The sequence below is a fragment of the Oncorhynchus tshawytscha genome, unplaced genomic scaffold (assembly GCF_018296145.1).
Source record: "Oncorhynchus tshawytscha isolate Ot180627B unplaced genomic scaffold, Otsh_v2.0 Un_scaffold_1341_pilon_pilon, whole genome shotgun sequence".
Taxonomy (NCBI): domain Eukaryota; kingdom Metazoa; phylum Chordata; class Actinopteri; order Salmoniformes; family Salmonidae; genus Oncorhynchus; species Oncorhynchus tshawytscha.
This window is the reverse complement of record NW_024609828.1, coordinates 266,900-280,324: the sequence shown is the minus strand read 5'-3', so window position 1 is coordinate 280,324 and position 13,425 is coordinate 266,900. Positions and strand designations below refer to the sequence as shown.

At 41.8% G+C, this 13,425-nt stretch overlaps 1 protein-coding gene across 1 annotated transcript; it reads right to left on the bottom strand.

Moving 5' to 3' along the window:
- Positions 1 to 8,416: 8,416 nt before the first annotated feature.
- pvalb8 (parvalbumin 8) lies at positions 8,417 to 13,201 on the bottom strand. Its single transcript, XM_042319230.1, has 5 exons — positions 12,914 to 13,201; positions 12,226 to 12,293; positions 10,816 to 10,948; positions 9,293 to 9,402; positions 8,417 to 8,701 (listed from the first exon to the last, which is right to left on the bottom strand). The coding sequence occupies exons 2-5, from the start codon at positions 12,284 to 12,286 to the stop codon at positions 8,676 to 8,678; spliced, it is 330 nt and encodes a 109-aa protein (XP_042175164.1). The 5' UTR covers positions 12,287 to 12,293; positions 12,914 to 13,201; the 3' UTR covers positions 8,417 to 8,675.
- Between the last annotated feature and the right edge of the window lie 224 nt (positions 13,202 to 13,425).

The following is a 13,425-nucleotide window of genomic DNA, read 5'->3' as shown; positions in this document are numbered from 1 at the left end:
TCATGGAACTCTCATTCAAAAATCATCCTGTAGAGTATGGTACCCATATTAGGGCAGCCTCAGTCTCAGTGGGTTGTCCTACAATGGATACTGTAATGGCCTAGAGCTACATTTTGAGGGAATTTGCAACACTTATAATCAATGTAATCTCTTAATTGTAATAGAGCACTTAAGTCCCAGTCCTTCATCGAACATATAGTAAAAGGAAATGGTTTAATCAGACATATATTGTTGTTGATCGTCAATGTTGGACAACTGCTGCAATTTTGCCTTCTGCAACCAACAAACAGTTAAATGCTGTGGGTGTTCGCCCTATTGCCTCTGACGAGAACATCGGCCATCATTTTCTGTTCATTCATTAACGATTCTACGTGTTGAGTGACACCCAGCATGTGGACACTTTACAAAGAGTCATCCTGCCACTTGTAATCGGACCCTCTAACTTAACTGTTACACTCAAATTGTTACCTATACACACATAATGATTAGGTGCACGTTAGGACACGTCTGCCAACACCTCTTGTAGTTAAACCCAGACAGCACGGGCCTCCTAAAATGGCCTCCATTAACTAACAACTAACCAGTCAAATAGTGGACTGTCTCTCAGTATCTGATGCTGCTCCCTCATTTGGAAAAGTCCACAAAGTGCCAGTCTTCCTGTACACAGCAATACCATTAACTCATTGTCAGGTTGGACCTTTACAGCACCTTTCAGATTGAGGCGTAGTCTCGTCTACAGTACAACCATGCATTATCACTAATGCAATTTGGCTTTAGTCTACTTACTGTAGTCTAGCCTTCTATTACAACCAATCACCTGTTCTCACTATTCTTGATGACTGATCAAGTTTTCTAGCACTGGCCAGTGGAGGCTGGTGGAGGGAGAAATTGGGAGGAGGTGCTCCCTAATGTTCCCCTCCCCCAGCCTCTACTGGAGTAGGAATGGTACAACACTTTTTAAATTTTATTTATTAAAGGTGCAACATGCAGAAATCGCTCCGCCATTTCCTGGTTGCTAAAATTGTAATAGTTTGCTTAATTTGACCATTGAGATCACAAGAGGCTTTTTTTGAAACTTTTATGGCGTTCATCCCTGTATAGACAAGTATCGGGTGACTTCCACAGACTAGATTCGTTCCCAATAGAGACAAAGAGGAACAGCATGAGAACAAGAGAGAACAAAGAAAATCTGTGTTTTTCTGAAAGTTGCACAGCACTGACTGAGTAAACAGCGACTAGGGAATTTGCACAGTGCAGGGGGACTTGAACATCCACCTCCATGGGTATCCATGGGTATTGCCTGTTTTGTTCCCACCAGCCACTGCATCAATTTGTTATCAGCGGTGGAGGATGGGTTGCACATTAAAGTTTCAGATAGACTTAATCAGTAAGGTGAGGTATGACCTTTTTGGTGACAATGAAGCGAAGGCATAAATTATTGAACCATTGCCTGTGAGGCAAGCAAGGACTGTATAGGTTGTGTCAGAGTCAGACCAAGTCTCTTCAGACCTACGTCCAGGCCTAATGCATTGTGTCAAGTCCAGGGCCTGTGTGTGCTCGGTAGACCAACTTATCCCATCTCGTAAATGTATTTTGGTCAACATTAGCCTACACTTACAAGCATCATTGGAGAAGCCAGTCAAATCTCCCTGAAGGGCAGGCTTGAGATTCAACCTACTAACCCTAGACAAGGAATCAGGCACATGAATCGTAGGGGTCAGGACAGATAAAATGCTGTTTGGTTGTGTTGGGTTTTCAGATTCAGAACTTTCAGGTAGAAATAATATAATTTGATATTGTGCCTCATAACCCTACAATAATATAGATTGCGTCACAATATGGGGTGGCAGGTAGGCTAGTGGTTAGAGCGTTGGCCTTGTAACCGAAAGGTTGCTAGATCGAATCCCCTAGCTGACAAGGTAAAAATCTGTCGTTCTGCCCCTGAACAAGGCTGTTAAACTACTGTTCCTAGGCCATCATTGTAAATAAGAATTTGTTCTTAACTGACTTGCCTAGTTAACTAAATGATCCATTTTTGTTAAAGTTCCCCTTTAACTTGAAGCACATAGAAAACTTAAAATCAACTTTTCAGCTGCAAAAGATGCATGTGCAGCAGGCACAATTCAAACTTGGCTGTTTTCAAAAGTTTCAGTCTCTGTTTTATGGGGGAATTGACAGCATCTTTCAGCCTATAAATACACATACAACTCAAGACTTCATTCCCCTTTATAAACCATATTTCTTGGATCTTCACAGAAATTCCCTCAGTACTGCTATGTGATCCAAGGGCCTACAAAAGCGGGGCTGCCGCCAGTTGCCCATCCCTGGCTTAGTTTTAGCCAAAATAACCTTATCTAAGAAACCAATAATAATCTAGTTGCTGTTTTAATACTGTACAACTGAACACATGTAGGATATATGTAGATTACCGTTTCCTTTAATTTGTCTCTGCAAAATATTGTAGGAAAAGCCCAGTGTAAACTGAATACACTGAAGTCCAAATAACATTTCATGTCGTGCTTTTGAATCTAAAGTCAAACAAACATCGTTCAGTGAGCCACATCCATCCACCTTTGTATCAGCAAAGGATTGTGTTTGCTGACTGACATTTTCTCCACATTTGCACTGTCTGTGTCTACGTAGCCCTGGGCATTATCTCACCATCACAGTTGCCTCTCTCTCTCCCTCCCGCTGCCCTTGAGCCATGATAATCGGCAGAGGATGGGGTGCACATTAAAGTTTCAGACAGACTTAATCAGTAAGGTGAGCCTGACACTCTTTTCTTGGTATGAAATTTTGGTGACAATGAAGCGAAGGCATCAATTATTGAACTGTTGCCCGTGAGGCAAGCAAGGACTGTATAGGCTGAGTCAGACACGGACCAGGCCTCTTCATGGTGTCGAGTCCCCGGGACTATATATGCCCTCCCAGTAGACCCACTTATCTCATATCCTAAATGTCTTTTGGTCAACAACGTTAGCCTACATTTCCAAGCATCATTGGAGGAGACAGTCACATCTCCCTGGAGGGCAGACTTTGAGTTTCAACCTACTAACACATGACAGGGGGCTTGTTCAACATTGTAGCTGACAGTGCAGATGACTGCCGACTGACTGATCTACAAATCCCCCATTGCATCATAAATAACTAGTCATTATTATTTGTAGATCAATCAGTTACCATTTACCCACAATGCATTATGGATTTGATGCTCTCGAACATGGCCACTGTCTTTTGGTCAACATTAACCTACATTTCACAGCATCATTGAAGAAGCCAGTCAAATCTCCCTGCAGGGCAGGCTCTAGTTTCAATCTACTAACCCTAGACAGGGAATCAGTCACATAGATCATAGGGGTCAGGACAGATAAAATGCTGTTTGGTTGTGTTGGGTTTTCAGATTCAGAACTTTCAGGTAGAAATGACAGAAGAAGCTGCATGTGCAGCAGACACAATTCAAATTTGGCCTTTTTCAAGCGATTCAGTTCATCTGTGCTTTTATGCAGGAATTGATAGCATCTTTCACAGCCTATAAAGATGAATAAAACTCAAGGGTTCATACCCTTTTGTTAACCATATTGCTTGGACCTTCACAGAAATCCCCTCAGTGATGCTATAAGTGGCTTTAACCTATTGGCCTTTTGGTGCGTTGTATTGAATACTTAAAGGGATACTTCAGGATTTTGGCAATGAGGCCCTTTGTCTACTTCCACAGAGTCAGATACCATGCCAAAATCCAGGAGTATACCTTTAAATCTGTCCTTACAGTGTGTGCACACATACAGACACAAAACCCCCTCTTTAGCCTGTCATAATCACAGGCTACTGACCAAAATGTGTACCTGGAGCAAAAACATGAATGAATCCTAGCTCAGTGTTCAACATAGAGTAACAACAACATTGTTGGCCTCGGACAGTGAGAGAGTCTACAGTCTCCTATAATGTAGGACAGAGGGCTATACTTTTATTGAAGATATTTAAGAATGATTAGCCTAGATTTAGCCACAATTACATTATCTGAGAACAAACAGTAATCTAATTGCTGTGTTAATACAACTAAAGGTGTGTAGGACATGCTCCAACTACATGTGTGGATTAGCCGTTTTTGTCATTTGTCTCCGCAATATATTGTAGAAAATATATTTATTGTCATGCTTTTGAATCTAAAGTCAAACAAACATCGTTCAGTGAGCCACATCCATCCACCTTTGTATCAGCAAAGGATCTTGTTTGCTGACTGACATTTCCCCCACATTTGCACTGTCTGTGTCTACTGGGCATTATCTCACCATCACAGTTGCCTCTCTCTCTCTCTCTCTCTCTCCGCTGCCCTTGAGCCATGATAATCTGCCTGTCACATGATCTTCTTCCCCTGTCCCCATGCAGCAGGCAGAGCGGTTTTAGGTCCTGTTCATTGGGGCATGCAAAGGAAAACATTTTTGCAACGGAAAAGGGAACTAAGCATTTACCATTGGACAGGTTCAGTCTGTTTTCTTCTGTTTGGTGATTAATGACCATGACCCTGTTGTGTTCTATTTCCTTTCTGTTTATCAGTCATGGCTGCTGACCCAACAGGGGTCACCGCTCGGTTCCATTGTGTTCCCCACCCGGCAGCTTGTGTTACCCACTGGCTTCCCCAACCTTGTCCCCCTCCCCCCGACCTGCACTTCCCCAAGCACTTACAGTATAGGGTCGCAGATTGAAAGGCAAGTCACAGAAGATGACTCTAATGCTGTCTCTCTTTCTTTCTTTCACACTGCACGCATGTATGCACACACACACACACACACCATTCTTTTCTTCTCTGTGTGCGTCTCCTGTGGTCCTGGAGAGCAGATTCTGATCAGGTGGTGTGATCCTTTGAAATAAAGAGTACAGCTCACTGTCCTACTGTAAGTGATGTACTGTATGTCATAGACTGTTCTCTCTGTTACTGCACGGCAAGCAGTACCGGAGAGCGCCAAGTCTAGGACCAAAAGGCTTCTTAACAGCTTCTATCCCCAAGCCATAAGACTCATGGACAGCTAATCAAAGCCCCCCTCCTCTCTTTTATGCTGCTGCTACTCTCTGTTTATTATCTATGCATAGTCACTTTAACTCTACCTACTGGTACATATTACCTCAATTACCTCCACTAACCGGTACCCTCACACCTTAACTCTGTACCCCTGTATAAAGCCTCATTATTGTTGTTTTACTGCTGCCGTTTAATCATTTGTTACTTGTTTCTATTTTTCTTCAAACTTCTTAAATCGTTGTTGGTTAAGGGCTTGTAAATAAGTCCCTTTCACTGTAAGGTCTACACCTGTTGTATTCGCCGCATGTGACAAATGAAATGTTATTTGATTCGATTTTTTATTTGATTTTATGTTTGGACTGATTGACATGTATCCAGCTTATATACTGTAGTTATAGTAGTAACTTCCTGGTCAAAACTAGCCTACAACTAGAAACATCTGGCTTGATCCCAATGCTGCACTCTAATTACAGTACAGTGTAGTGGCATGCCCATAATTTCATTAGAGATTAAATACAGTTTGAGAGGGCAGCAGCTGGCGAATGAGTAGCCAGGTGTGGGTTTGTAGGGCTTGGTGTTATGGTGCTCCCGTGTCCTTAGAAGCCAATCTAAACAGACTGCTGGGAACAGATCAGGAATGGGAGGGGCAGAGAACACAGATACTGGCTGTTGGGAACAGGTCAGGAATGGGATGGGTAGAGAACACAGAGACAGACTGTTGGGAACAGGTCAGGAATGGGATGGGTGGAGAACACAGAGACAGACTGTTGGGAACAGGTCAGGAATGGGATGGGCAGAGAACACAGAGACAGACTGTTGGGAACAGGTCAGGAATGGGACGGGTAGAGAACACAGAGACAGACTGTTGGGAACAGGTCAGGAATGGGATGGGCAGAGAATACAGAGACAGACTGTTGGGAACAGGTCAGGAATGGGATGGGCAGAGAACACAGAGACAAACTGTTGGGAACAGGTCAGGAATGGGATGGGCAGAGAACACAGAGACAGACTGTTGGGAACAGGTCAGGAATGGGATGGGCAGAGAACACAGAGACAAACTGTTGGGAACAGGTCAGGAATGGGATGGGCAGAGAACACAGAGACAAACTGTTGGGAACAGGTCAGGAATGGGATGGGCAGAGAACACGTGTGTTATAACATGATATGGGAGTACTCTCTTTTCCTGATGGTGCTTCATTATTTTACTGTACAAGTTATTGTTATTATTATTTTATGCCATTCTACAGTCTGCCAGAACATGATCAGTTATTTTAATATTACTGTATTTGAGATAAGAACCAGAAATGATCCATTATTACCAAATACTGTACTTTTGTATATATCAGGCAAATTACAGGACTGAAAAAGCATTAACTGTGTTTCCTTGACATCTTGTGTCTGCGAATTAGTTATATGTACAGTCACAGGATCTAACAGATACTCCCCGTATAAAGCAGGTCCCCAGCAGGTAATGGGAGCATGGTTGAAATGCCACGGCAAATTGCCAGCAGGAATGAAGTCTGATGAAGCATGGTGCCCAAGCCAGTGTCTATTGTAGCCCACATGCAGAATACCACGGTGTGTCTGGCACTGGGTCTCCAATGGTCTGGTACTCTGGTTGTCTCAATACAAGGGTGTGAACTATGTTCTGTCAATGGCTGCTCTCTATAATGGCTAGGTTCTCTCCTCAATGTTTAGGTTTCTGAGCAAAAACGTGTCATTTAATGGCGAGGCTCTAGTATTTGGGTGTCTACTTTACTGTAATACAGGGTGTTGTTTCTTTGTGGTTACTAGTTCTAATCCAATGTGCCTCTTAAATGTGGAGATTAAGTTAAATGCATGCAGGTGCACAGAGCAGTGACAAGTTCTCACAAGTAATAATTTATCTTTGAGTGTCAACACTGCTTGTAGGTACAAACCTAATCAAAGAGCGTCTCACGCCTACTGTATCTGTTAAGCAAATGATACACAATGACATAGAATTGAACTGTCTCACACCATGTCAATACAATTTTGGGCCAAATCCTAACAATTCAACTCAAATCATGTATTGAGGTCAGGGGGAGATTGACGTGAATCCTGTGCACATAGAGTATCTTCATGGATTCGGTCCTGTGTACATTCCCTCCTATCTGTGGCCCTATAAATCAAATCATATCAAATCACATTTTATTGGTCACATACACCTGTTTAGTAGATGTTATTGCGAGTGTAGCGAAATGCTTGTGCTTCTAGTTCCAACTGTGCAGCAATATCTAACAAGTAATCTAACAATTCCACAACTACCTAATACACACAATCTAAGTAAAGGGATGGAGTAAGAATATATACATGTCAATATATTGATGAGCAATGACCAGCATAGACAAGAAGCGGTAGATGGTATAAAATACAGTATATACATATGAGATGAGTAATACATATATACCATTCTATTACACTAAGTATGTCAGACAGCTTTATTACAAAGCTTAGGTCAGGTGTCACACGATCCTGCCATGGTGACCCTCAGGTGTCTATCAAGGTCACCTCCTCTCCTCAGGTTCCCCCTAATCACACACACACACACTGTCCCACTTCTCCTCACATCTGATACCAACTTGTCTGTCAATCAACGCACTGCTGATTATTTCTGAATTAGATAAGGCAAAGAGAAGCCTAAATGAAATGTTTTAGACAGGTGCCATGACGTTTCCCTGTTGGGTGAGGTTTATGACCCGTCAGACACGACACAGGTGAGGATGTTACTCAGATGGCTTACCGAGAGGAACGATTTGCTGTGTGCAAGAATAAAATCAGTATGTGAATGTACATCTCAAAATGTTCCCACTGAGATTTTAACTTGGGAACACCCATCCTAAGGATTCCTCCCAATTCTAGCGCCAGTCTGTTTGTGCTATCATACCAGCTCCGTGTCACTTACTGTGATGCCAAACCGTTTGGCTTGACAAGGACAGAAATGGAGTAGGCAACAGCACAAACAGATCTGGGACCAGGCTACCATAATTCCACCTGTGATTATACTGTCATTGGCTATTGTTACACTTTCTCACTGAGACCCAATTCAATCTTATCTTTCAAGAGCTTCTGTTAGGCAGGAATTATGTTTTGTATAGATATAATGAAATGCTTTGACTGTGAACTTAAATAAAATAATAAATAATCATTATATTTTATATAAGTTCACAGTCTCGAGGCATTTCATTACATCTGTACAGAACAAGAGACACTGAGGCTGAAACAACTCCTGCTGAGACTGTCCTAATATGGACACTGTACTGTACAATACTGTGCACACTGTCCAATGGGGTTATCACTTTGTACGGCATTTTATAGCAACACTGTGTGGCATTATTTCAGGACAATTCATATTTGAGTAAAAAGTCAATAACCAAGGAGGAGATTTTAGAATGCATTTTATTATTTTATTTTCTCAGTAATTTGGTAAGTGATACATTTTGGGCAATAATATAATGACCTGTCTAAAACGTATGCAAAAAGCAAAAATAAAAATCAGTGAGTTGTAGGTAGTCTGAACCGGAGGCTTGCAAAAAAAGAATAAATGTTTCCAAATAGATTGACAGATGGAAAAGTAAAGTAAATCCTAGCGCTGGAGTGGGGTGAGGAGAAAGAGGTATGGAGGGTGTTGTACAGGTATTCAGGATAGGACCATGGCCTGGAACTCTGTGGGGAGAAAGGAAAGAAAGGAAGATAAATTAGCCAGAATATGAGAGAGAAAAGACACGTTAGGTTTGGCTCTTTGGTTTGGGACATAGTGACATCTCAACTAACTCAATGAATGAATTTGGGACATAGTGACATCTCAACTAACTCAATAAATGAATTTGGGACATAGTGACATCTCAACTAACTCAATGAATGCATTTGGGACATAGTGACATCTCAACCAACTCAAGGAATCATTGCAAGGATGCACATTTGAGAATATTTTACCAAGACACTACACTACATATTGTAATTTAGACTGCAATTGACAGAGGAGGTTCAATGTAGAACTGTAAAAAGTATTTATATTACCCATTGGTTATTACCATTCTGTAATCTGCTTACGATCATAATGCAACCAGATTCAGACCTGTACAATCTCATGGTATCGAATGAGATCACTCCTTCAAACTTCCATCGACATAATCAAACATCACTCTCATCCACCTCTTCATCGCCGTCATCATCAACAACAACAACATCATTGTGATCATCATCATCTTTAAAATTTTCATCATCATCATCACCAAACTAGTGTAAGATACACACCATCTGCTCCAATCATGCCGTCGCTGTCATCATCAGCAGCAGACATGAAGGCCTTGGTCTCTTTTTCAGTCAGGACACGGGCCCCGGGGTTGAACCTCTGGAGGAAGAATCTGAGACGGACACACACACACACCGAGACCACTAACATACCGTGCTTACTTTGATGTGGCTATTCTACACAGTTGTCATGACCGGCAACTCTGCAGCAGAACCCTTCAGATATTGAGGAAGTAGTATTGTCTGGGTAACAAAGAAAAACCAATCAGACATTAATGATGAATGGATATTGTTTAATCCATATATCTTAGACAGACTATGGTGGTCACCCTTTTAAAAGATGATTTTAACCTCAAGGATCTGTCCTGGAAAGAGGAACAAATAAAACAACTTTTGGAGTTGTAGAGGACATGCTTACTGAAAGCAGGCATAACATGCCATCATTACAGTGAAAAGGCACCTATGACCCCCAGGACTTTTGAATGAACAAAATAATGATAATTGACCATCTCTTGATGGGGGCGCACTAGTAAAGATGTGCTAGTTTACAAAGCCTATCTTCAAGAAGTAGCCTACTTTCAAGCAAAGTTAGGTTGACGTTGATTGGGATAAGTCCTTGAGGCAGAACTGAGCAATTTCCGCTAGATGGGCCAGCTGCAAAGTCAAAATGGTTTATATTGTAAAAATGCATAAAAACAAATATTTGCTTTTAGTTTAGGGCCTCCCGAGTGGCGCAGCGGTCTAAGGCCCTGCATCGCAGTGCTAGCTTCATTACTACAGATCCTGGATCGATACCGGGCTGTATCGCAACCGGGAGACCCATGAGGGCAACGCACAATTGGCCCAGCGTCGTCCGGTTAGGGGAAGGTTTGGCCGGCCGGGAGGTCCTTGTCCCATCTCGCTCTAGCGACTCCTGTGGCTCCTGTGGTGGGCCGGGTGCATGCACGCTGACACGGTCGCCAGGTGTACAGTGTTTCCTCCGACACATTGGTGAGGCTGGCTTCTGGGTTAAGCGTGCATTGTGTCAAGAAACAGTGCGGCTTGACAGGGTTGTGTTTCGGATGACGCACAGCTCTTGACCTTTGCCTCTCCCGAGTCCGTATGGGAGTTGCAGCGATCGGACAAGACTTTAACTGCCAATTGAATATGTCGAAATTGGGGAGAAAAAGGGGCAAAAAAAATAATAAATACAAATGATTTAAGGTTAGGGTTAGGTTAGCAGTGTGTTAGGGTAAAGGTTAGAGTTAGGTTTCAAATCCGATTTTATGACTTTGTGGCTGTGCAAGCTAGTGACCACTGCAGAGCTGTCTCCAGAACAAGATTTGTGACAAAAAACACTAACCTGTGCAAAATGACAGGTAGCCTAACACGTTTAGGGCCAACAGAGGATACATTTTGATATAGGCCTATGCGGCATCAATAACAATATATAGGCTATTTTCTTTAGGCCTAAATATTGTAGTAGAAAAAACACAAAGATTGTAGTTTATCACAAACTAAAAGTGCAACAATTGTAGCCGACTCACTTGAGTTCCTCCTCCTCAATGAAGCCGCTGGCGTCGTTGTCCAGGATCCCGAAGACTTTCTTCACCTCCGCGGGACTCTTTTTGGTCAAGCCACACTGCTGGAAGAACTTCTTGCAGTTGAAGGAGTCCGGTGCTGAATGGGGTCAGGATGACATGAGAAAAAATTAACAGGCGTGTTCGGCCTTAGATCTGGTACAGGTCGTTAACGAGGAAGTGGAGGTAGGGCTTGTGGAAGAACGCGAACACGAACCCTAACCTTTACCCTTTTAGCCACCTATCCACCTAGCTAGAATTCATGACATGTCATATGTTTTGCGAATTCCTAACATATTGTACATTTTGCAAGTTCGTAACATACTGCACGTTTTGCAAATTCGTAACATATAACACGAATTGCAATTAATAACATATCATATGAAATAGTTGATGGACATCCGCAAATGAATGCATACAAAACGAAACGTAACACATCACTCTAAATGGAGTCTCAGATTTACACACAGAATAATATGAAATGCTCTGAGACCATGTTGCAGCTGATTCAAATAACCAACTAATCTGTTTAGTCTAGTCTTGTTCACTCATAGTCATATCACATTTTGATTTATTCAAAAACTCCATTTAAATTAAGACAATTGTTTGCATTATAATTCTTCCTGATACATTTAGGGACAAAAACTGACAGAGACAACTGCTATCTATTCTGTCCTAAATGCTTTGAGGGTTTTTATTTTTATTTTTATTTCACCTTTATTTAACCAGGTAGGCTAGTTGAGAACAAGTTCTCATTTGCAACTGCGACCTGGCCAAGATAAAGCATAGCAGTGTGAACAGACAACAACACAGAGTTACACATGGAGTAAACAATTAACAAGTCAATAACACAGTAGAAAAAAAGAAAAAGAGTCTATATACATTGTGTGCAAAAGGCATGAGGAGGTAGGCGAATAATTACAATTTAGCAGATTAACACTGGAGTGATAAATGATCAGATGGTCATGTACAGGTAGAGATACTGGTGTGCAAAAGAGCAGAAAAGTAAATAAATATAAACAGAATGGGGATGAGGTAGGTAATTTGGGTGGGCTATTTACCGTTAGACTATGTACAGCTGCAGCGATCGGTGAGCTGCTCAAATAGCAGATGATTGAAGTTGGTGAGGGAGATAAAAGTCTCCAACTTCAGCGTTTCGTGTGAGTCTACGTAGCCTACATGTGTTCTCTCTAAAATAGGCCTCATTTTGATCCACCTAAGTAGGCCTATACTTCTGTTTTTTGTTTGACAAAAAACAATGGACTACCTTATTTGACTTTATTTAGTATATTGAATCTGCCCATAGCCTAGGCTACCACTAATGCGGTGAAGGAATCTAATGAAGAAAGCAATAATGATATGAGTGGAAGATGATACCTTGGCAGTCCTTCATAGCAGCGTCTATGGCATCAGCGGAAAGGATAGATGAGAGCGACATTTTAATCCTGTCGAATGAACAAAAGTGGTGAATTATTAACACATTTAGTCAGGTAGGCTAAACAGCAATGCATACTTCTTTGAAGACAAGGCGTTGGTTTGACTGGTGCAGAATATTATAATTATTTGGATAGCATCTTTTAAGCACAGTTTCAGAGGCCTATAAAACATAGGCTATATGCGTGTCATAATTATTGGCTAAGGTCTATTGATTCAGCTCATGCACATAACAGTTGTGTTGACATATTTTCTCAGTAATTCCCCAGAGCCTATTGCTTGATCTGAGCTAGGTAGGCCTACTCCAAATACCACTACTGGCAAATTATCTTTAGTCTGCCCTCAGACTCATCTTGGTCGGAATCAATATACTGAAACCCTGTAAAAGTATTTGCTAAAACGGATAGCAAATAATGAATTAGATACTTTCTTAAAAGAAATGTGGCACAATATGGCACAACTTTGTCTAATACGCTGTTACCGCATCCTTTGTCTAAACATTAAAGCCAAGTAAAATTCTAATTATAAACACAAACGAAGCGAATGATAAAAAAAAGACAACAGTCTATATCTCTCAAAGTGGCAGAGAATGACTGCTCTGAGTTAAGTTCAGAGCGCAAAGTCAACTTACCGCGTTGAGATTCTTGCCCGGTCGTTGATCCAAAAGAGACGAGTAAGGCTATGCGGTGACTGGTGTCCGTCAGAGACGATTTATATAGGTCTGATTGAGGTGACAATAGGGAATGCTTGAATTACCTGTCTGAGTATCAAATTTTAACTGCCCGCCCCTGATCAAATTTCTTCCCTAACTAATTAACCTTTACCCTTTATAACGCCCATGGGCAGGAGACTGACTACTGTGGACATCAGTAACGCCCTTGTAAATGGCAAATTAAGTCATCAGTGCATTATTCTATATCCCCTCCTCCCACCCACACCTAACCCAGTCCTCCTCCCCCTCTCCTTCCCTTCTCGAAGTATAATACACTACTATGGTACAATAATGTGCAGTCTCTCTAGCCCTGTTTATACCTGGTGCTAACATGCACCCTTTGTCCTGATCTTGTCCACATTCCGATTTTGCCCACATTTTTACACAGGATGATTAAAAGACAGGCACGCATTGGGTCTGGATATCAATCA